The sequence below is a fragment of the Muscardinus avellanarius genome (assembly GCF_963383645.1).
Source record: "Muscardinus avellanarius genome assembly, chromosome: 3".
NCBI lineage: Eukaryota > Metazoa > Chordata > Mammalia > Rodentia > Gliridae > Muscardinus > Muscardinus avellanarius.
In genome coordinates, this window is record NC_137788.1 from 133,657,288 (window position 1) to 133,678,537 (window position 21,250).

General features: G+C 52.3%; 1 protein-coding gene across 1 annotated transcript; it reads right to left on the reverse strand.

Annotated features, from left to right (window-relative positions):
* Positions 1 to 2,391: 2,391 nt before the first annotated feature.
* On the reverse strand, positions 2,392 to 21,047 carry CLN6 (CLN6 transmembrane ER protein; the record flags this gene model as incomplete). Its single annotated transcript, XM_080693337.1, has 7 exons — positions 2,392 to 2,662; positions 4,404 to 4,526; positions 5,916 to 5,971; positions 6,072 to 6,260; positions 9,096 to 9,194; positions 14,848 to 14,962; positions 20,974 to 21,047. 7 exons carry the CDS (start codon positions 21,045 to 21,047, stop codon positions 2,392 to 2,394), a joined length of 927 nt encoding a protein of 308 aa, XP_080549463.1.
* Between the last annotated feature and the right edge of the window lie 203 nt (positions 21,048 to 21,250).

Here is a 21,250-nt window from a genome sequence, read left to right on the forward strand (position 1 = left end):
TGTGTGTGTGTGGTCCTGGGGATGGAACCCAGGATCATTCTACCTCCGAGCTACACCCCCAGTCCTATTTTTTAGTCTTTATATTTTTTGAAACAGGATCTCCCTGAGTTGCAAAGGGCCTAAGTAGCTGGGGCTGTCCGTGAACCATGATCCTCCGGTCTCCGCCTCCCAAATGCTGGGATTACAAGCCTGCGCCACCACGCCTGGCCCACCCCTAGCCTTTTTACTTTTTATTTTGATACAGGACCTTGCTGAGGCTGGCCTTGAAATTGCTATCCTCTTCTTTCAGGCTCCTAAGTACTGGGCGTACAGGCACGACCACATCTGGGTCTTCATACAGGTTTCTAGACCCAGAGAATTTTGTCTGGAGGGCTCTTGACTCGTCCCTGGGGGCTGAGGAGGCCAGGCTGTGGGGCAGAGGTGCAGCAGGCAGGAGGCCTGCTCCGATCAGCCAGAGGGAGTAGAGAGAAGCCATCTGGGCTTTGAAAGGTGGGCGCCGAGCTGGGCCTGGAGAGCAAGGGGGTGCAGGAGCATCCAGGCCAATGCGCTCCCTGGAATCACCTTTGACAAGAGGTTAGGGCAGGTGGGCCTTCTCCTTGAGCTTAGGCTAGTGTGTGCCCAGTGGCATCCTGACACCCTCCCACTCCCTCTCACATCTGCAGGTGTCCCCAAGGGCTGTCACAGATGACCAGGAACACGGCATCAGTGTGGCGGCTGCGGGAGGGCTCACTGCGCAAAGCCTCGCCAAGCTGGGCTGGGGCTGCAGCTCAGTGGTAGGGCACTTGCCTGGCATACACAAGCCCTGGGTTCAATCCCCAGTACTTCAAAATAGTAATAAACAGCTGGGTGTGGTGGTGCACGCTTGTAAATCCCAGCACCTGGGAGGCTGAGACAGGAGGATGGAGGTTCACAGAGCCTCAGCTACTTAGTGAGACCTTGTTTCAAAATAAAGAATAAAAAATAGGGCTGGGGGCATAGCTTGGAGGTAAAATGCCCTTGGGTTCCATCTCTAGTACTGCAAAAATAAACAAACAGTTAAGCTGCACAGCACACAGTGTATGCTCCACCTTCAGGCAAAATGAAAATAAAAGAGAAACCAACAGAAAACACCTCCAATACCACTTGGGGGCTAAGTCTATTCACTTTATTCTTGAATGCTGGCACCTCCCCTGGGCACGACTTCCCCCTGCCCCACTCTCTGGACTCCCTTGGGTGGGGCTCAGGGACCAGGGAAGTCCCTCCTCCCTCCACCGCCCCACCCAGGCCCACTGTCCAATAGGAGCCACGCACAGCCCGGCACCACCCAGTCCTTCATACCCCATGCAGTTCTGGAGCCAAGATGTCCCCAGGAAGGCCTCTGCCCCACAGTCAGGGCTAACAGAGTAGCTGGCCCTTGGGCCCCAGGAGTCCCAGCCCCGTGGGTCTAGAACGGAGGGCTTGAAAGCAGACGCCTCAGCTCTGCTGGGCTGAATGGCATCCCCAGGACTCCTGGTCATGTCCATGGCACCTGAGCGACCTTATTAGGAAACAGGGTCCCTGCAGATATAATTAAGATAGTCACCTGGGGTGGGGACCTCAGACCGTACAGGGAGAGGCTAGGGGATCACAAGCCGAGGAAGGTAGGCTGTCTGCGCCCCACCAGGAGCTGAAACAGACCAAGGGCCTCTTAGAGCCTGCGGGCACAGCGCTGCCAGCTGGACTCCGCCTCCAAAGCCGAGGGCAAACTTCTTTTATTGTTCTTGTGATGCTGGGGATTGTACCCAGCAGCACCGTCTCTGAGCTACACCTGTCCTTTTTGTTTTGAAACCAGGTCTCACTAGGTTGTGGAGTCTATGTTGCTGATGCTGGCCTTGAACCTGCGGTCCTCCTGTCTTAGCCTCCCAAGTACTGGGAGTGTGTAACGTTGCACCTGGCTTCACGTCTAATTTTTCTTTCTTTTTAAAACTATTTTCTCTCTGCGCTTGGGAGGCTGAGACAGAAGGATCGCACGGGTTCGAAGCCAGCCTCAGCTACTTAGTGAGGCTTTCAGCAACTTAGCGAGACCCTGTTTCCAAATAAAATATAAAAAAAGGTCTGGGAGTATAGCCCGGAGGTAGAAAGCCTCTGAGTTCTACCCCCAGTACCACCAAAAAAAAAAAAAAAAAAAAACACAAAAAACCTATTTTCATATCGAATGAGGTCACACATGCCCTACACAACTTGGCCTGCCCCAGCTTAGGAGACCCACTGAGTCCTCCTGTACAGAACAGTCCTGGACAGCAGTGTCCTTGAGGGTGGGGAGGAAGCCAGGGTGGCCAGGTGGGGAGCCATGTGGGCGTGCACTGTGCTGTAACCCCCTGACCCCCTGCATGGCCAGGTTCCCCCGACGAGGCACTGGCTGCGTCCCGGCACTCAGTGTTGGCTGCTGACATGGAGGGTGTAGAAGGCCCAGGGCTCAGGGACGTAGATGACACCGGGGTACTTCTTCCTGAGTACGGGGTTGTTCCACAGCCAGGCCACCCAGAGCGCCACGAGCGAGAGGGTGAGGGCGAAGGAGTAGAAGAGGAAGAGGCCATTGCTGTCCAGGAAGAGGCGCCTGCGCTTCTGGTGCAGGACCAGGGCCAGCATGGCGAAGAAGGTGAAGATGAAGAGGATGAAGATCTGGCCCTCGGTGACCAGGTACCTGGAGAGGCAGGATGAGGTGAGGCGGGTGCCATGGCAACACCATCCTGCCCGCACCTGTCCCGGACCCAGGTGCTGGTAATCAGAGTAGCTAGAATTGGTTAGCTCAGAATCCTAGTTAGTTGTGTGTGTGTGTGGGGGGGGGATACTGTGGATTGGACCCAGGGACATTTTACTCCTGAGCTGCACCCCTAGCCCTTATTTATTTATTTATTTATTTATTTATTTATTTATTTATTTATATTTGAAACAGGGTCTCACTGAGTTGAAAAGGGCCTAAGTAGCTAAGGCTGTCTGCAAACCACGATCCTCCTGTCTCAGCCTCCCAAATGCAGGGATTACAGACATGCGCCACCATCCCCAGCTTCCTAGTTACTATTTTTTAAAGTGTTAAGTTAGTTGCCAATCATATATATATTATATATTTTATTTATTTATTTATTTATTTTGCAGTACTAGGGGTTGAACTCTGGGACATTCTACCTCCGAGCTACAACCCCAGCCTTACTTTTTAGTCTTTATTTTGAAATAGGGCCTAAGTTGTGGAGGGCCTCACTAAGTAGCCGAGGCTGGCCACAAACCTGTGATCCTCCTGTCTCAGCCTCCCAAGTAGGGATTACAGGTGTGCAACACCATGCCCGGCTTACTTTTGTGTGTGTGTGTGTGTGTGTGTGTGTTTAGTGGTACTGGGGTTCCTGGAAACCCTTCTACTTTTGGGCTACACTCTCAGACCTATTTTTTACATTTTTATTTGGAAACAGGGTCTCTTAAGCCAGCACGGCTGGCTTCGAACCTGCGCGATCCTCCTGTCTCGGCCTCCCAAGCGCTGGGATTACAAGCGTGCGCCATCACGCCCGGCCTTTACTTTTTGTTTTGAAAAAGGTCTCACTATGTTGCTGTGAGTCTTCCTATATTACTGAGGCTGCCCTTGAATCTGCAGCCCCAATCTTCCTGTCTCAGCCTCCCCAGTACTGGGATTTCAAGCATGCGCCACCATGCCTGGCTCCAAACGTTCTAATCCCGTCCTCAGGGAGGATACAGATCAGTCCTGGTAAAGCCTCCCAGCCTGGCAGAAAGGCCCTGGAGGTAACCTGGAGCGGGCTCAGGGAGGAAGGGGGCCCTTTCCATGGTTGGGGCTTCTAACCAGAGGAGGTCTAGTCCTGCCTGGTCCTTTTGCGATTCCACAGGACCTGGAGGCAGGGGGCTTGTCTCTAGGGCAGAAGTGACAGAGGAGGGCGAGAGCCTGGCCCAGGCCTGGGTCCTCCATCACAGGAGGGCAGAACTGAGGCCAGGCAGACGTCCTGCAGCTGTGGACTTCCTCCCGCCCTGTCCTTGTCCGTTCCCTGGTGCTTTAGAGTTCACAAAGCCCCTCTCTTCTCAGTGCTCACCAGGTCCCAGGAGACCGGCAAGGAGCATCTCTACCTCACAGGGGACACGGGGCCCTGCGGGCTCTGCAGGGCTTGGGGCTGGAGGTAGGCTCTGCTGGCCCAAGGCTGGCCCTGGGGATTGGGGAGGGGGCAGAAGACAGAGAGACTGTCCGACCTCATCCCTACCCACCGCCCTGCCACGCTTAGACCTGGGCTTCCTGGGCCAGAAGCTACCATGGGGTCCTGTCACAGTCCCCAAGACCCAGGAGGAAGCAGGGACGGGGAGGGCTGGTCTCACCGGGGCACTCTCTGAGGTGTGGGTTTTCAGGGTGGTGGCTTAGATGCCCCTGCCCCCCGGAGCTGAGGAGCACTCACCAGTAGTACAGGCCGCTGGGTACCACCAGGAGCCGGGCAGGCCCTGGCATGGAGCTCCCGGCTTCCGAAGCCGTGAAACAGCCGCTGAAGTACATGAAGAGGATGAGGAAGAAGGGGATGTACCTGGACAGGGAGGTCCGCCTTAGAGGCCGGCCCGCGGCCTCCACTCATGGCCCTCCCCAGCCCTGTACCAGGTCCCTGCACCGTCCTAGAGAGAACCTCCCGGAGAGAACCTCCTAGAACACCTGGCTCAGGGAGGGGCGCTCCTCTGCACCCAGCCCTCCCCACGCTGAGGTCAAGGGTGGGGCAGGAACAAGAAGGTGAGGCCAAAGCCGGGCGGGCGTGGTGGCGCACGCTTGTAATCCCTGTGCTTGGGAGGCTGAGACAGGAGGATCACACAGGCTCGAAGCCAGCCTCAGCTACTTAGTGAGGCTCTCCGCAACTTAGTGAGACCCTATTTCCAAATAAAAATATATATATAAAAAAATAGGTCTGGGAGTATAGCCCAGAGGTAGAAGGCCTCTGGGTTCCACCCTCAGTACCACCACCACAAAAAAAAAAGAGGTGAGGCCATGCAGGGGGGGGGTTGCTGCCTGGGCCACCTCACTGCTCCACACAGAGGGCGGGGCTCACGGTCCTACCCCAGCAGCCCAGCCTCACACTGCCCTGGAAACTGGGGTACCCAGCTGTGCTGAGGATAGAGAGCACACTGCCCGGCTCCTCACCACTCAGCCAGCCCCCCAACACCTCATCCAGGAGCAGAGCCTCTTCCCCACGAGGCTTTCCCCCACCTGTACACTCGCACCCCTTTTCTCTCCTGTCCTATCTTGTCTCCCCAGCCCCTTATTGCTCTTCTCCTGCTAGTTCCCCGGGACTCTGACCTCCCCCTCTGTTCCCCAGCCTCCCATGGGAAGGGAGAGCGGGCAGGAGGCCTGTCCAGGGACCCCCAGTCCTGCTGAGCCCCATGGATCAACCCCCACACCTTGAAACAGACCAGGCCGCACCAGTGTCAGGCAATCCCCCCCTTGGCCTGTTAATCCTATGTAGGATGGGAGGCTGCAGATGAACCCCTCAGCTTGGGTCCTGAATCTGCGGAGGCTGAGCCCACATTTCTAAGACTTTCCCTGATCACGGGGAAGGGGGACAGGGGAACAGGAGACCCCCTGACAGTGCTGAGGTGGGGAGCATGAACTGCACCCCAACCTGGTCCTGCTGGCTCTCCTACAGTCCCAAAGCCGCGGATTAGGGCAGGGGCCCCTTCCCTGCCCCACCCCGCGGCACCCCTGCGGGTGGTTTATCAGGCCTGGGCGGGGGAGGCACCAGCCTCAGCCAGAACAGGACCGCAGCGGCTCGCTGCCACCTAGTGGTCTCGGCGGGAACTGCAGGCCTGGAGGAGGCAGGGGACCAGCAGCTGGAGGCTCCGGGAGCAGGGCGCCTTTCCAGAAGGCCACTCCCCGCAGGGCAGGGCGCCCAGGGCAGCCGAGCTGTGTCCGTGTCCTGCCCGGCACTCACCACATGCAGTGGCCCAGGTACTCGTCATAGTAGTACAGCAGCTCGAAGGAGTCAACCTGAGGGGGCATGGCGGGCGGGTGAGAGGGGCAGTGCCTGGGCGGAGCCCAGCAGCGCCCTGGCCGCTGCCCACCGCCAGCTCCCCCTCGGCCGCCTCACCAGCGTCTCGGGCTTGAGGTTCTTCATGATGGGGTTCTCGCGGACCGACAGGTGGTGCTGGTAGCCGCTGAAGAGCAGGCGGTGATTGACCGAGTCGCCCACCAGGTGGATGCTGGCGCCCATGATGAAGGTGATGATGCTGACGTAGACCACGGAGCGCGGCAGGGTGCGGGGGGACCGCTCGAGGAGCTGAGGGTCAGAGCGGGCACAGGGCGCCCTCGCCTCCCTCCCTCACAGCCGGAAGAACTCCCAGGCCCTCACGCGACCCCAGCACAGGCAGCATCCCCTTCCCCAGGGGAGGATCAGACCTACCAGTCACGTGAGAGCCACCTGCTGGAGGTGACACCCAGGCCTTCAATGCCCAGTCCAGGCACCAGGCCCAGACCTCCCACCCCCAGATCACGACCCCCCCAAGGCTGGCCAGCCTGCTCAAGAGTTCTGGTTTTTTAATTAAGAATATATTTATTTAAATTTTTGGTGCCGGGGATTAGACATCCTATCTCTGAGCTACACCCCCAGCCCTATATTATTTTTGATTTCGAAACAGGGTCTCACTAAGTTGCAGAGGCCTCACTACTAAGATGCTGAGGCTGGCAGCGAACCTGCAATCCTCCTGTCTCAGCCTCCCAAGTACTGGGATTACAAGAGTGCATCGCCACACCTGGTTTGGGGTTCGATTTTTGAGTAAATGGTCCATGACAAGCAGGAAGAAAGTTTTGGGAGTCAGAAATGAGGGACGGGAGTTTTGACACTATAGAAACTATATCCTGAGACTACAGTCCTCCTACTTTTGGAGATGTGAATTGTTGTTCTTATTATTATTGTGGGTGGTGTGAGAGAGAGAGACAGACAGACAGACAGACAGACACAGTGAGAGCCTGGGGATTGAACCCATGACTTCATGTATGCTAGGCAAGCACTCAACCACTGAGCTATTTTCTTTTTTTCCTATCTCTCTCTCTCTTTCCTTCTTTCGTACTGGGGACTGAACCCACAGGCATTGCATCTCTGAGCTATACCTCAATTTTTTTTTTTTTTTTTTTGGCAGTACTAAGGATGGAATCCAGGGGCCTTCTATCTTCAAGCAGCTCCCAGCCCTATTTTTTATTCTTTATTTTGAAACAGGGTCTCACTGAGCTGCAAAGGGCCTCACTAAGTAGCTGAGGCTGGCCACGAACTGCAATCCTCCTATCTCAGCCTCCCAAATGCTGGGATTACAAGTGTGCGCCACCACGCCCGGCTTCCCCATACCCTTTTTATTTTTTGTTTTGAAACAAGGTCTTGCGAAGTTGTTAGGGACTGCTAAATTGCTGAGGCTGGCCTCAAACCTGCAATACTTCTGTCTCAAGAACTGGTGTTGTGTGTGTGTCACCACACTCTGGTTTTTGAGACTCTAACTTGCAATCCTCCTATCTTAGCCTCCCAAATAACTAGGATTAAAGGCATATACCACCACACCTGTTTGAAGTCTTTTTTTTTTTTTTTTTTTTTTTTGGTGGTACTGGGGTTCCTGGAAGCCCGTCTATCTCCGGGCTACACTCCCAGACCTATTTTATTTTTGGAAACAGGGTCTCCTAAACCAGCGCGACTGGCTTCGAACCTGCGCAATCCTCCTGTCTCTGCCTCCCAAGCGCGGGGATTACAAGCGTGCGCCACCACGCCCGGCCTGAAGTCTTTTTAAAAAACAAAATGATGAGCCAGGCATGGTGGCACACGCTTGTAATTCCCGCGCTTGGGATGCGGAGACAGGAGGATCGCACAGGTTTGAAGCCAGCAGCGCTGGCTTAAGAGACTCTGTTTCCAAATAAAAATATAAAAATAAGTCTGGGAGTATAGTCCAGAGGTAGAAGGGTTTCCAGGAACCCCAGTACCACAAAAAAAGAGCCAGGCATGGTGGTGCACTCTTGTAATCCCAGCATTTGGGAACCTGAGACAGTAGGATTCGGACAGCCTCAGCTACTTAGTGAGGTCCTTTGCAACTCGGTGAGACCCTGTTTCAAAATAAAGAATAAAAAATAGGGCAGGGGGTGTAACTCGGAGGTTGAACGCCCCTGGGTTCCATCCCCAGACACGAAAAACAAAACAAAACAAAAAAACATTGTAGGTTGGAGGTAGAATGACCCTGGGATCCATCCCCAGTATTAAAAAAAAAAAAAAAAAAACTGATGAGCATACTAGACGTGGTAATATGATCACCCCTCTGTATCCAGACTCCACATCTGCAGATCCAATTAAGATACAAGATAGTGGAAAAAAATAATTGTGTCTGTATTGAACATGCATGAACTTTTTTTCTTTTCTGTCATTATTCCCTAAACAATAGAGTGTAACAAGTATTGGCCTATTATCATTTATTTATTGTGTGTTAGGGATGGGATCCAGGGCCTCATGCATGCTATGCAAACGCTCCACCTCAAAACTACACTCCCAGCCCAACTTATTATAAGTATCTAAAGATGATGGTATCTAAAGATGATGTTAAGTATCTGGGAGGATGTGTGCAGATTATATGAAAATACTGTGCCATTTTATGTAAGGGACTTGAGCATCTACAAATTTTGGTATCCACAGGAGTCCTGAAACCAAGCCTCTGTGGGGCCCGAGGGACCACTGGTTCTAAGACCCCTTGTCCGGCCAGGTGCAGAGCCGGCCCTGGACTCCCAGTGCCATCTCACTCGTCCGGATGGGGGTCGGGTTTGGCCTCTGGCCTGACCTTCCTTCCCAACTGGCCCCCCCAGCACACCCCACTCACTCATTCTGCCTCAGTGTCCCCAGTGCTTTATGGTTTGGCAGGCTCAGCCTGGTCTGCGGCTCCTTCTGCCTGACCACATCTCCCACTTCACCTACCGGCAGTGGGCTGGCGCCCCTCCTGGGGGCTGTCTCCACCCAAGGCCAGGGGAGCCCCACCTCCTGGGCCCCAGCCTTTACCCCCTCCCTGTGGGCAGAGGGAAATCTGACTGGGTGCCTGGCATCTGTCACCAGGTCTCTACCTGGCAGGGGCAGAGGGCAGGGCCGAGACCGTACCTTGAGCAGAAGGAAGGGCGTGATGATGTTGTAGGCCATGTGGAAGTAGTCCCCGACGCTGGGCTTGTTCAGAGGAAACCACTGGAGAGGGAAGACCAGCTGGGGAGGGAGGGGAGGAGGAGCTCAGCAGGCGGCATGGGCCCTAGGGCGCAGACCCACACTTAATGCCTCTGTGACCTCTAGGGACCCTCTTGGCAGCCTCAGGATGACAGGACAAGCTGAGTCCCACAGAAGGTAAATGGCCATGTCCCCAGCTGACTACACAGCACAGAGAAATCCAGGGCTCGGGCCCTCTCCATGTGGGTACCAAATAAATGTCCCTGGATTCTAAGGGGCTCCTGCGCCACCAAAATCCTGGTGACCCTGGCAAGTCCTTCCCCTCTCTGGCCTCAGTTTCCCCACCTGTAACACAGTAGAGATGGCCCGGATGGTGTAGCTGGTCCCTGAGCGCTCTGGCACTCCAGGTCTTGATGGTGACATAAAGCTCCTGACCACTAGGCCACAGGGGAAACTGTCTAACCTGGGCAGATGGCAGCTCCCGACCAAGTCAGGAAAGTGGAAAAATAAATGCCATCTATCAAGGACCTTCTACTCCTCTTTCTCTGCCTCCCCAAGAGGAGGTGGCCAGGGGCAGCTCCTTCCATCTAGAACCCCTGGACACTGAGATCTCAGTTCCCCTCTGCACCCTGTGTCTGTGTCTTCACTTATATCAAGATATATGTTGCCGGGCGTGGTGGCGCACGCTTGTAATCCCCGCGCTTGGGAGGTGGAAACAGAAGGATCACGCAGGTTCGAAGCCAGCCTCGCTGGCTTAAGAGACCCTGTTTCCAAATAAAAATATAAAATAGGTCTGGGAGTGTAGCCCGGAGGTAGAAGGGTTTCCAGGAACCCCAGTACCACCAAAAAAAAAAAAAAGATATATGTTTATTAAAATATTCTTTGTTAGCTGTGCTTGGTAGCAATGCCTGTAATCCCTGTACTTGTGAGGTTGACACAGGAGGCTTACAGGTTCAAGGTCAGCTTCAGCAAGTAGTATTAACCTAGTGAAACCCTGTTAATAAAAATAAATAAAAATAAAATTGGAGCTGGGCATGGTGGCGCACACTTGTAATCCCAGCATTCCAGAGGCTGAGACTGGAGGATCGCGGTTCACAGACAGCCTCAGCTACTTAGTGAGGCCCTCTGCAACTTAGTGAGACCCTGTTTCCAAATAAAGAATAAAAAATTGGGCAGGGGTTGTAGCTCGGAGGTAAAATGCCTCTGGGTTCCATCCCCAGACCCGCAAAAATAAATAAATAAAATAAAATAAAATTGGGCTGGGGTATAACTCAAAGATAGATAGAATGTCTTTGGATCCAATCCCCAGTAACACAACACACACACAGACACACAGACACACACACACACACACAGACACACACACACACACACACACACACACACACACACACACACACTTTGTAATAGCGAAATATCAGAACTAGCTGATATTTCAATCAATAGGCTACTTGAATAGATCATGATACATTTTTACTATGGAAGGTTAAGTTGCCATTAATAGAAATGTCACTTTCTATATACTGACATGGAGAGATATCCATAATATGTTCTAAAGGACAACAATCAAGTTGTAGAATAAGATATAAAATAAATTCTCATTTAGGTTAGGGGGACAAAAAGGATGTATATATGTTTGTATGAGCAGAGAAAGGAGTGGAGTATGTGCCCCAAACTTTCAGGGGTGGGACTGGAGAGCGCTGGGGAAAGTCTAACACATTTTCTTTGTGGTACCGGGGATTAAACCAGAGGCATTCTACCTCTGAGCTACAACTCCAGACATATTTTATTTTTTTGAAACAGGGTCTCAGTAAGCTGTGGAGTGTCTCACTAAGTAGCTGAGGTTGGCTGCGAACCTGTGATTCTCTTGTCTCAACTTCCCAAGTGCTAGGATTACAGGTGTGTACTACTGTGCCTGGGTCTAACACGTCTATATTTAATAACTCCTATATATTACTTTACAACCTACATTCCTTCACTTTTAGTTACTGTGGATTTGGAACTATTATGAAAAACTCTAACGTGTACATGAGCTTTTTTGTTTTGGTGGTCCTGGGGTTCCTGGAAGCCCTTCTACCTCCGGGCTACACTCCCAGACCTATTTTTACATTTTTATTTGGAAACAGGGTCTCCTAAGCCAGTGCGCGCGGCTGGCTTCGAACCTGCGCGATCCTCCTGTCTCCGCCTCCCAAGCGCAGGGATTACAAGCGTGCGCCACCACGCCCGGCTGTACATGAGTTTTTCAAATGTGTACGTGCTCAACAAGCCCCATTTGGGGTTGTGGTGGCCAAAGGCAACTCAGCAACACAGGGAAGTGATGTGGGCCCTGTTAGGCCAGCCAGGCCTCCCCTCTCCCTCACAGAAACAGGTTGAGGGGAAAGTCCTTTGGCCCCAGTACGTGGGACCTCCATGCTGGAAGAAGGCTCAGTGTAGCTAGTCCGACTAATCTTCATGATGAGAAAAATGAAGCCCGGCGGACAGTGACTTGCCTAAGGTCACCCACAACCTGGCCAGATGTCCTGACGCCTGTCTCAATCCCTCCTCTTCCACATATTTAAAAATCAACATGTGCCGGGCGTGGTGGCGCACGCTTGTAATCCCCGCGCTTGGGAGGTGGAGACAGGAGGATCGCGTAGGTTCAAAGCCAGTCACGCTGGCTTAAGAGACCCTGTTTCCAAATAAAAATATAAAAAATAGGTGTCTGGAAGTGTAGCCTGGAGGTAGAAGGGCTTCCAGGAACCCCAGTACCACCAAAAAATAAAAATAAATAAATTAAAAATGAATTTAAAAAATCAACATGTAGCCGGCCGTGGTGGTGAACACTTGTAATCCCCACGCTTGGGAGGCTGAGACAGGAGGATCGCGCAGGTTCGAAGCCAGCCTCAGTTACTCAGTGAGGCTCTCAGCAACTTAGTGAGACCCTGTTTCCAAATATAATATAAAATAGGTCTGGGATTGTAGCCCAGAGGTAGAAAAGCCCCTGTGTTCCACCCCCAGTACCATGAAAAAATAAATAAATAAAAATAAATAAAAATCAACATGTAAACCTTACAACAAGTCTGTAGAAAGAAAAGGCAGCATCCACCAAACTCCCTGACACCAAAGTTCTGCTTGATCCCGTGCGAGGGTTCAGGCCAGGTGTACCAGGTCCTGACTTGCAAGCGATCGGAGTGCGTGGCACTTAGGCACCTCTTTTCTCTTAAATATTCCAGGTTGCTCTACAGCACTCATTTCTGTTTAATATCCCTGTCCCGTTCTCCATACTGGACACAGCAAAGCTGATTCCCCAGTCCCTGCTGCTGGACACGGAAGTCACTTGCAAGCTGTGGCTATTCTAAGCAACACTGCATGAACATCTGTGGGTAGAGAAGCTGCTGCCCTCTTGCTGGAGGCGCCGTCAGGGCGGAGTCTTGGAGGGGGTGGCGGTGCTACATCAGGGGGCAGGAACGTACCGGGGTCCTGGCTGTGTATCTGACAGCTGAGCCATGCCGGGAAGGTGGGCTCTGGACCAGAGGGCGAGGGTTCAGAGGCTGGCTCCTCTGCCTGCTAGTTGAGTGACCCTGAGCCAGTCACGAACTCTCTCTGTCTTCAAGTTTCCCCAGCTATAAAACTGGGGCTAGTAGTAGTGTTGATCTGAGAATTAAATACATTTAAACATGTAAGAGTTCAGAACAGTGTGGAGCATGTTAGCTGCTACATTGTGTGTGTGTGTGTGTGTGTGTGTGTGTGTGTGTGTGTGTGTAACTGTTACTAGGGATTGAATCCATGAGCACTTTATTTTTATTTTTTTTACTTTTTTGTGGTACTGGGCATGGAACCCTGGGGCCTTCTACCTCTGGGCTACGCCCCCAGCCCTATTTTATATTTTATTTGGAAACAGGGTCTCACTAAGTTGCTGAGGGCCTCACTAAGTAGCTAAGGCTGGCTTTGAACCTGCGTGATCCTCCTGTCCCAGCCTCCCAAGTACTGGGATTACAAGTGTGCGCCACCATGCCCGGCCCATGGGCACTTTACTACTGAGCTTCATCCCCAGACCTTTTTAGTTGTTTTTCTTCTGAAATAAAGTCTTGCTAGGCCCGGCGTGGTGGCGCACGCTTGTAATCCCCGCACTTGGGAGGCGGAGACAGGAGGATCGCGCAGGTTCGAAGCCAGCCGTGCTGGCGTAAGAGACCCTGTTTCCAAATAAAAAAAATATAAAATAGGTCTGGGAGCATAGCCCGGAGGAAAAAGGGCTTCCAGGAACCCCAGTACCACCAAAAAAAAAAAAAAAAAAAAAAAAAAAAGTCTTGCTAAAGCTGCCCTAGCCAGCCTCAAATTTGCAATCCTCCTGCTTCATCCTCCAGAGTGGCTGGGATTCCAGGTGTGTGCCACCAAGCCTGGAGTCAGCTGTTATTCTTACCTTAATGTTATTATTATTGATTCAATAAAAAGGTACTGAGCACTCCTATTCTAGGTACTAGTTATAACCTTGCCAAACTGTTTTCCAAAAGGACTTTGGTACTTTGCATTGTTGCCAGCAGGTGTGAGGTGCTGGTTGGGCACTGGATGATGGTACCTTACCGTCCACTCCCACTCAAACAACTAGGTACACGGGGCACCTCACTAGGTATTGTTCTGCCTGCCTATGTGCCTATCTATAACGAGCGAGGGATCTGGTGCTCTTACACGTGCCAGTCTCTTTTGTGGAGGCCACCACTGTACGCCGATATGTGAAAGATCTTGGGGCGAAGGGACAGTTTCACCAGATGGCACTAAAAAAGACCTGAGGCTCAGCGTCATTGAAAATATGAAAAGCAGTCAATAAGCTTTGCTACGGCATCTCATGCAGACCTTGAGCCAAAGTTCGGTCAGGGGACTGCAGGAGCCTAAGTCCCCCATGAAGTATGAATAGCATCTCCTTCTTCAAAAAAATTATTTTAAGATCATTTGGATTAATATGGGTAATTGGAATTTTATGTATAATAAGCATTATAACTAAAATTGATGGGCAGTGACATGTGAGAGACTGAGTCAGCAAGGATCTTTTTTTCCCAAGGATAAAGTTTAGGCCAAAGATTAAGTTCAAGCTGACCTTAGTTTGGGCCAATATATAAGATTAAGTTCCAGCTGGCCTTGTGATGAGACAAAGCATACTTTCTATGATTTATTAGATGTCTGGCACCCTGCCCTGGAGTCTGTTAAAGACTTTTTCTGTCCTTGAAGTTTCTGCTTGCATGCCTGTGGTTTTGCCTACTCTGCCAAGAAAAGAAAGTATAAAGATTGTAACAAATCCTGAATAAAGTTGGAGAAGCTTGCATCTGGTCTCCTGTGTCAGAGTCTTCTCTCACTCACCCTCGACTCTCTCTCACCAACACACGACCCCCGGCTCCTGCTAGGGCTGGACCCCAGCAAAGCGTCATCTCCAGAAAAGCAATACTTCCCAAGTAAAGGGGAAAAGATGGTGGACCCACTCTGCTTCCTCTCTCATACCCTTGCCGGCTTGGTGATTCGGTTAAACCTGAGTTAGCTGCTTCGAGACCTTGGCGGTAGGGTGCTCAGGGGCTCTGCACGGCCACGGAGCGAGCGGACGCAGGAACAAGCCCGGAGCTCCCCGCTTACTGGAGGGGAGAGACTCGGCTAAGGTCCCCCAGCCGGTGCAAGTCACGCCACATGTCCCCCATGCTGGCCAGGGCTCTGTCCATGGCTACACACTCACCATGGCAATCGGGCGGCCGAAGTCCAGCAGCCAGTTCTGCAGCGTGAAGTAGAGCCAGAGGTCCAGGTGGAAGGGAGCCGTGTGGTCAGCCTCCTCGGCCTTCACGGAGCCGTGCCTGGGCGGGAAGGAAGGAGACAAGAGAGGTCAGCTCTTCTCTCCTCCTCTGTGTAATCCTGCCAGTGGTGGCCTAGGGGCTGGAAGGCAAGAGGACACAGGCCTCAAGTTCAGGGGAAGAGCTTGCTGTGAGTACTGGGGTCCAGTCCCGTCATGAAAGGGAAGGTGATTTTCAATTGCCCTGAACGTCACCTCCTGTGGGTCAGGAAGGGCCAGTCAGGCATAACTGCTGAGCTGCCTCCCCTACAAGACAATGGGAAACAGAGGCAAAGGGTGGAAACATGGCCGCAAGACATGAGACACCTTGGTGTTGACTGAGCCTTGCTAACGCCACACACTATTGTTGGCTATTCACCTGCGCCATCTCACTTACTTTGTTTTTTCTTTTTGGTGCTGGGAATTTAAACTCAAGACTTCATTCTAAGCTGAGCATAGTGGCGCACGCTTGTGATCCCAGCATTCGGGAGGCTGAGACAGGAGGATCGCGGTTCAAGGACAGCCTCAGCTACTTAGTGAGGCCCTCTGCAACTCAGTGAGACTCTGTTTCAAAATAAAGAATAAAAAATAGGGCTGTGGGTGCAGCTCAGCAGTTAGGGAGTGGGGTGGGGAGGCTGAGAGGGTACTGGGGATGGAACCCAGGGGCATTCTACCTCTGAGCTACACCACCAGCCCTTTTTTATTTTTAAATAGGCACTAAGTTGTCAAGGCTGGCCTTGAACTTGCAATCCTCCCATCTCAGCTTTGCAAGTACTAGGATTACAAGAGTGTACTACTACGCCCAGCTCAGAGCTTATACTTTAAACCTCTATACCATGCTTGTAATCCCCGCGCTTGGGAGGCTGAGAAAGGAGGATCGCACGCTTTCAAAGCCAGCCTCAGCTACTTAGTGAGGCTTTCAGCAACTTAGTGAGACCCTGTTTTCAAATAAATTATTTAAAAAAAAAAAGTCTGGGAGTATAGCCCAGAGGTAGAAAGCCTCTGGGTTCCACCCCCAGTACCACCAAAAAAATAAATAAATAAAATAAACCTCTATCCCATTATTGTGTCCATAGTGATTGGTCCACAGGATGGTCACATGATCTAAGCTGGGCCAATCAGAGCCCTTCAATGATATCTGCCACTCCCCTTGATTCTATGAGGCGTAAGCAAGCACTGGGCTGTTGGACTTTCTCTTCTCACCAGTCCACTGGTGAGCCAGCAAGGAGAAGCGGGCGCGAGAGATAGAGCAGGCGGTGGAGCGCCACCTGACACCACATCTGCAGCTCTCTGTCCCTCTCAGAGAAGCTGGCTCCCTGATGTTCACAGGTGCGCTGAAGCTCAAGGCCAGCCCGCTGCCTCTGCCTTCTCTCAGGAGCTTCTCCCAAAGCCCCACTGGCCCCTACAGCGACCCTTCATCACCAACACAGAGTGGCCGTGACGTCATTGTGGGGCTGGAACTCTGCTCCCCATCTCCACCCTTGAGAAGAGGGATGAACCTTAAGGTTCAGCTCACTCACCTCCCTGTCACACTCCAAATCCGTTCCCCGGGTTCCCTGCCATTACTCACATGCTTCCAGTTCCCAGCAGCCCACTCCCTCCCACGGTGACAGAGGTGAGTTTGAGCACCCATTTATGGCCAGAGCAAGGGCTGAGTGACGTGGACCCATGCTGTGCCGAGTTCTCAGCTCAGTACCTGGTTCAGGACCAGTAATCAATGGCTGATTTATTTATTTATTTAAAAAAATTTTTTTTGTGGGTCTGGGGATGAAACTCACGGCCATTTGACCCCCGAGCCACACCCCCTACCCTATTTTCTATTCTTTATTTTGAAACTGGGTCTCACTAAGTTACAGAGGGCCTCTCTAAGTAGCTGAGGCTGTCTGTGAACCTGGTCTCAGCCTCCCGAATGCTAGAATTACAAGTGTGCGCCACCTCCAATGACTGATTTAAAACAATCACAATTACCAGTTACTCCTGGCTTCTTTTTTGTGCTGGGGATTGAAACCAAGGGCATTCTACCTCTGAGCTACACCCCAACCCTATATTTTATTTTATTTTTTTGCGGGTCTGGGGTTGGAACCCAGGGGCATTCGACCTCCGAGCTACACCCCCTGCCCTATTTTTTCTTTATTTTGAAACCGGGTCTGAGTTGCAGAGGGCCTAAGTAGCTGAGGCTGTCTGCGAACCGTGATCCTCCGGTCTCCGCTTCCCAGATGCTGGGATTACAAGCATGCGCCACCACGCCCGGCATGTATATTTTATTTTGAAACAGGGTTTTACTAAGTTGCTGAGGGCCATGCTAAATTGCTGGAGCTGGCTTTGAACATGCGATCCTCCTGTCTCAGTTTCCCAATTACTGGGATGACAGGTGTACACCACTATGAGACTCTCAGCAACTTAGCCAGACCCTGTTTCAAAATAAAAAATAAGCCAGGTGAGCTGGGCGTGGTGGCGCACGCTTGTAATCCCCGCGCTTGGGAGGTGGAGACAGGAGGATCGCGCTGGTTCGAAGCCAGCTGCGCTGGCTTATGAGACCCTGTTTCAAAATGTTAAAAAAAAAAAAAAATAGGTCTGGGAGTGTAGCCCGGAGGTAGCTGGGCTTCCAGGAACCCCAGTACCACCAAAAAAAAAAAAAAGCCAGGTGTGGTGGCACATGCCTATAATCCTAGTACTTGGCGAGGCTCAGAGGATAATCTCAGCAAGTAGTCTCATCATCATCATCTCTAGTCTCATCAGCCTAGCCAGACCCGGTTTCAAAATAAAAATAAAATAGGGCTGGAAGGCCGGGCATGGTGGCGCATGCTTGTAATCCCTGCGCTTGGGAGGCTGAGAAAGGAGGATCGTGTACGTTCGAAACCAGCCTCAGCTGGCTTAAGAGACCCAGTTTCCAAATAAAATATAAAATAGGTCTGGGAGTATAGTCTGGAGGTAGAAGGCTCCTGGATTACATCCCCAGTACCACCACCAAAAAAAAAAAAAAAAAAAAAAAAGGGCTGGAAGAAAACCAGCATCTGACTGGTTTTCTTCTGCTGGGACTCTAAGCACAGCCGGTGGATCACAGAGGAGAAGGGCATCCTCTCCCTGAGCCGTCCTGGGTACGAGCAACCCAAAGCCTGCCCCGGTTCCTGACCGCACAGACTCCACGCAGAGCCCCAGCCTGTGCAGTGTGGGGCCTCAAACCCCAGCAACTCTGCTGAGGACAACAGAGAAAGCACCATTGCAGGAACCTGAAACAGGCTGGCCTTTGCCCTCCTCCACAGCTCTCCAAGCCTACCACAGGGGGAAAGCGACACCACGACAGCTGTGGACCGCGTGCTGCTCAGCAGAGATGCTCAAGGCAGTCAGCAGCACCTGCAAAGCTGGGCAGCACAAAAGGAAGAGGTCTGGAGAAGTCAAGCTGATCCCTGCGAACGGGGACTAGAGAGGGGCTGGTTCTGTTTCTATATAAAGAAAGGTAAACTGGGCACGGTGGTGCACACCTGTAATCCCAGTACTTGTGAGGCTGAGACAGGGGGATCACAGGTTCGAGGCCAGCCTCACCAACTTAGTGACACCCTCAGCAACTTAGTAAGACCCTATTTAAAAAAGAAAAAAACTTAAAAAGGACTGTGGGTATAGCCTGGAGAATGCCCCTGGGTTCAAGTCCCCAAGAAAGTAAGAATGGTGAAAAGTTTAAATAAAACAACAACAAAGAGGAAGTTCTGGCATATAATGAGAGGGAGAAAAAAGAAAGTAATTAGAAATTCCAGGAAGCTGGGCATGGGGGCACACACTTGTAATCCCAGCATTTGGGAGGCTGAGACAGGAGGATCAAAGACAGCCTCAGCTACTTAGTGAGGCCCTTTGCAACTCAGTGAGACCCTGTTTCAAAATAAATAAAAAATAGGGCTGGAGGTGTAGCTCAGAGGTAGAATGCCCCTGGGTTCCATCCCCAGCACCAAAATAAAATAAAATAAAATAATAAAAAAGAAATTCCAGGAAAAACAAATGCAATGTAAGAAAGCAAATGTAATTATATTAACCATCACCTGGCTCCACAGGGGATAACACTACATAGTTTAAATAATATAAACATTGCATATTGGTTTTCAGTGTTTAGAATCAACCAACAGACAAAATGTAAAGATAATTATGACCGCCTTAGTGCCCGGCAAGTGCTGGGTACACCAGAGGTGCTTGATGCATACCTGCTGGACACACCAAGGTTTCTGGTCAGTAAAACAGTATGAGATCTAGTCTGTCCAGGCTCCATAACCCATCTGAGCCTGTTTCCTCCTCAATCAAATGATGACCAGCTGAGGGGAGACTTAGGTGAGCAAGTGGGTCACGAAGTACAGGCAGGAGTCATTTACTGATGGAGGCTATGCTCTAAGGGCCATGTGTTAGTCATTTCCCCCTTGTACAAACATTAAGAGTGCACTCAGACATCACTAGCTGATAGAATTTTATATGATGACCATTGTAGATGCAGTTGATGACGGAAATGTCGCGTGCTGCGTGACTGCATATGCTCAAGCGAAAAAGGAAAGTCTGACACTTGTAATCCCAGAACTTGGGAGGCTGAGACAGGAGGATGAGGGTTCGGGGCCAGCCTCAGCTACTTAGTGAGGCCTTCTGTAATTTAGTGAGACCCTGTTTCAAAAAATAAACAAAAGCCAGGCGTGATGGCTTACACTTGTAATCCCAGTGCTTGGGAGGCTGAGACAGGAGGATCGCACAGGTTCAAAGCCAGCCTCAGCTACTTGGTGAGGTTCTCAGCAATTTAGTGAGACCCCGTTTCCAAATAAAGTATAAAACAGGTCTGGGAGTGTAGTCCAGAGGTAGAAGGCCCCTGGGTACCATCCCCAGTAACACACACACACACACACACACACACACACACACACAAATAATAAAAGAACAACCAAAAACATCGGGCTGGGGGTGTAGCTCGGAGGGAGAATACCCCTGGGCCAGTCCCTAGCAATACACACACACACATACACACACACACACACACACACACCCCACACACACAAAGAAAGAAAAAGGAAAGTCTATAGTTCCTCCCTAACATTCCTCAACAGCAAAAGGGCGAGCAAGCTAGCCTCAGCCCAGTCCCCCAAACTTCTCCCATCATCCCAAATCATACCTGAGCTTCTTAAAATTGACCCAGAGCACAGAAGTGCTCTACAACCTTCCATGACTCCTCAGTGCCCGGACGATAAAAACTGCATTCTTGACCTGTTCTTTGGGATTGGAACTAAGGTGCGAACATGAGGTGCCCACAGCCCATCGTGTGAACCAGTACTCAGCACTCAACTTCAGGGTTATGCCCTGCCCCTGCCTGGAGCAAGGGCCTTCGCAAGATTTGCACTCTAGTCTCAGCCCTGGTGCATTTGAAGCCCTTTACAATCTGTGCCTCGTGTGGTCATTTCTTATAACCCAGAAAATTCCAGCGCAGTATAACCCCTGCCTTGAACAGCCCTTCTTCTCCAGGAAGACGCCTCTCCTCCAGGACTGGCCCTCGCCCGAGGCCGATGACCCTCCCGGGTCCTCCCTGGGCTCACCAGAGGTGCTTAATGAACGGAATGAGGTAGAATGGAGGGAAACATTAAAAGGGGGTTCCTGTGCCTCCAGCTCGGATCCAAAAAGCGCCCCCCCCCCCCCCCGTGAGAGAAGAGTTCTGCATTCTTTGGATGGGCGTTTTCAAGCTCTTCGGCTGCCGCTTCTGTTACGCCCTCACTTTCGGGGGCTCCCCAGGGCAAGGAGTGGGCCTCCTGATTAAGAGCAGGATGCAATCCCATTCAGGGCTGGACGGGCCCCGAACTCGCCAAAGCGCCCGAACTTGCCGCAGAGTCGGGGCCGCCGTCCCCACCGGGACCTCCCTGACCCTGGAGAAGTCTCCCGGGCCGCTGGCCCCAGGCTCGGAGGACCCCCGGGCGGCGCGGGCCGGGAGGTGCAGCCTCAGTCTCGGCCCCGGCCAGCCGCGCGATCGGGGCTCGGCAGCCCCAGGCCGAGCCCGCCCGCCGCCCCTCGCCGGCCCGCGCCCACCTGGCCTGCAGGAAGGAGGCGCCCGGGCCGCCCGCCGCTCCCGGCTGCTGCCGCCTCCGCGCCGTGGCCTCCATGGCTGCCTTCGGCGGCCGGCGGGAGCCAGAAGCGCGCGGCGGAGGAGTCGGCGCCGCTGCACGGAGCGCGCGGGGCGGGGCCCGATGTGGGCGTGGTTATGTTGAGGGCGTGGTCGGGGCGGGCCAAACTCCTGGGGGAAAGGAGGCGCGGCTTGGGGGCGGGGCCACCGGGTGCGCGCGCAGCGCGTGTGGTCACGTGGCCG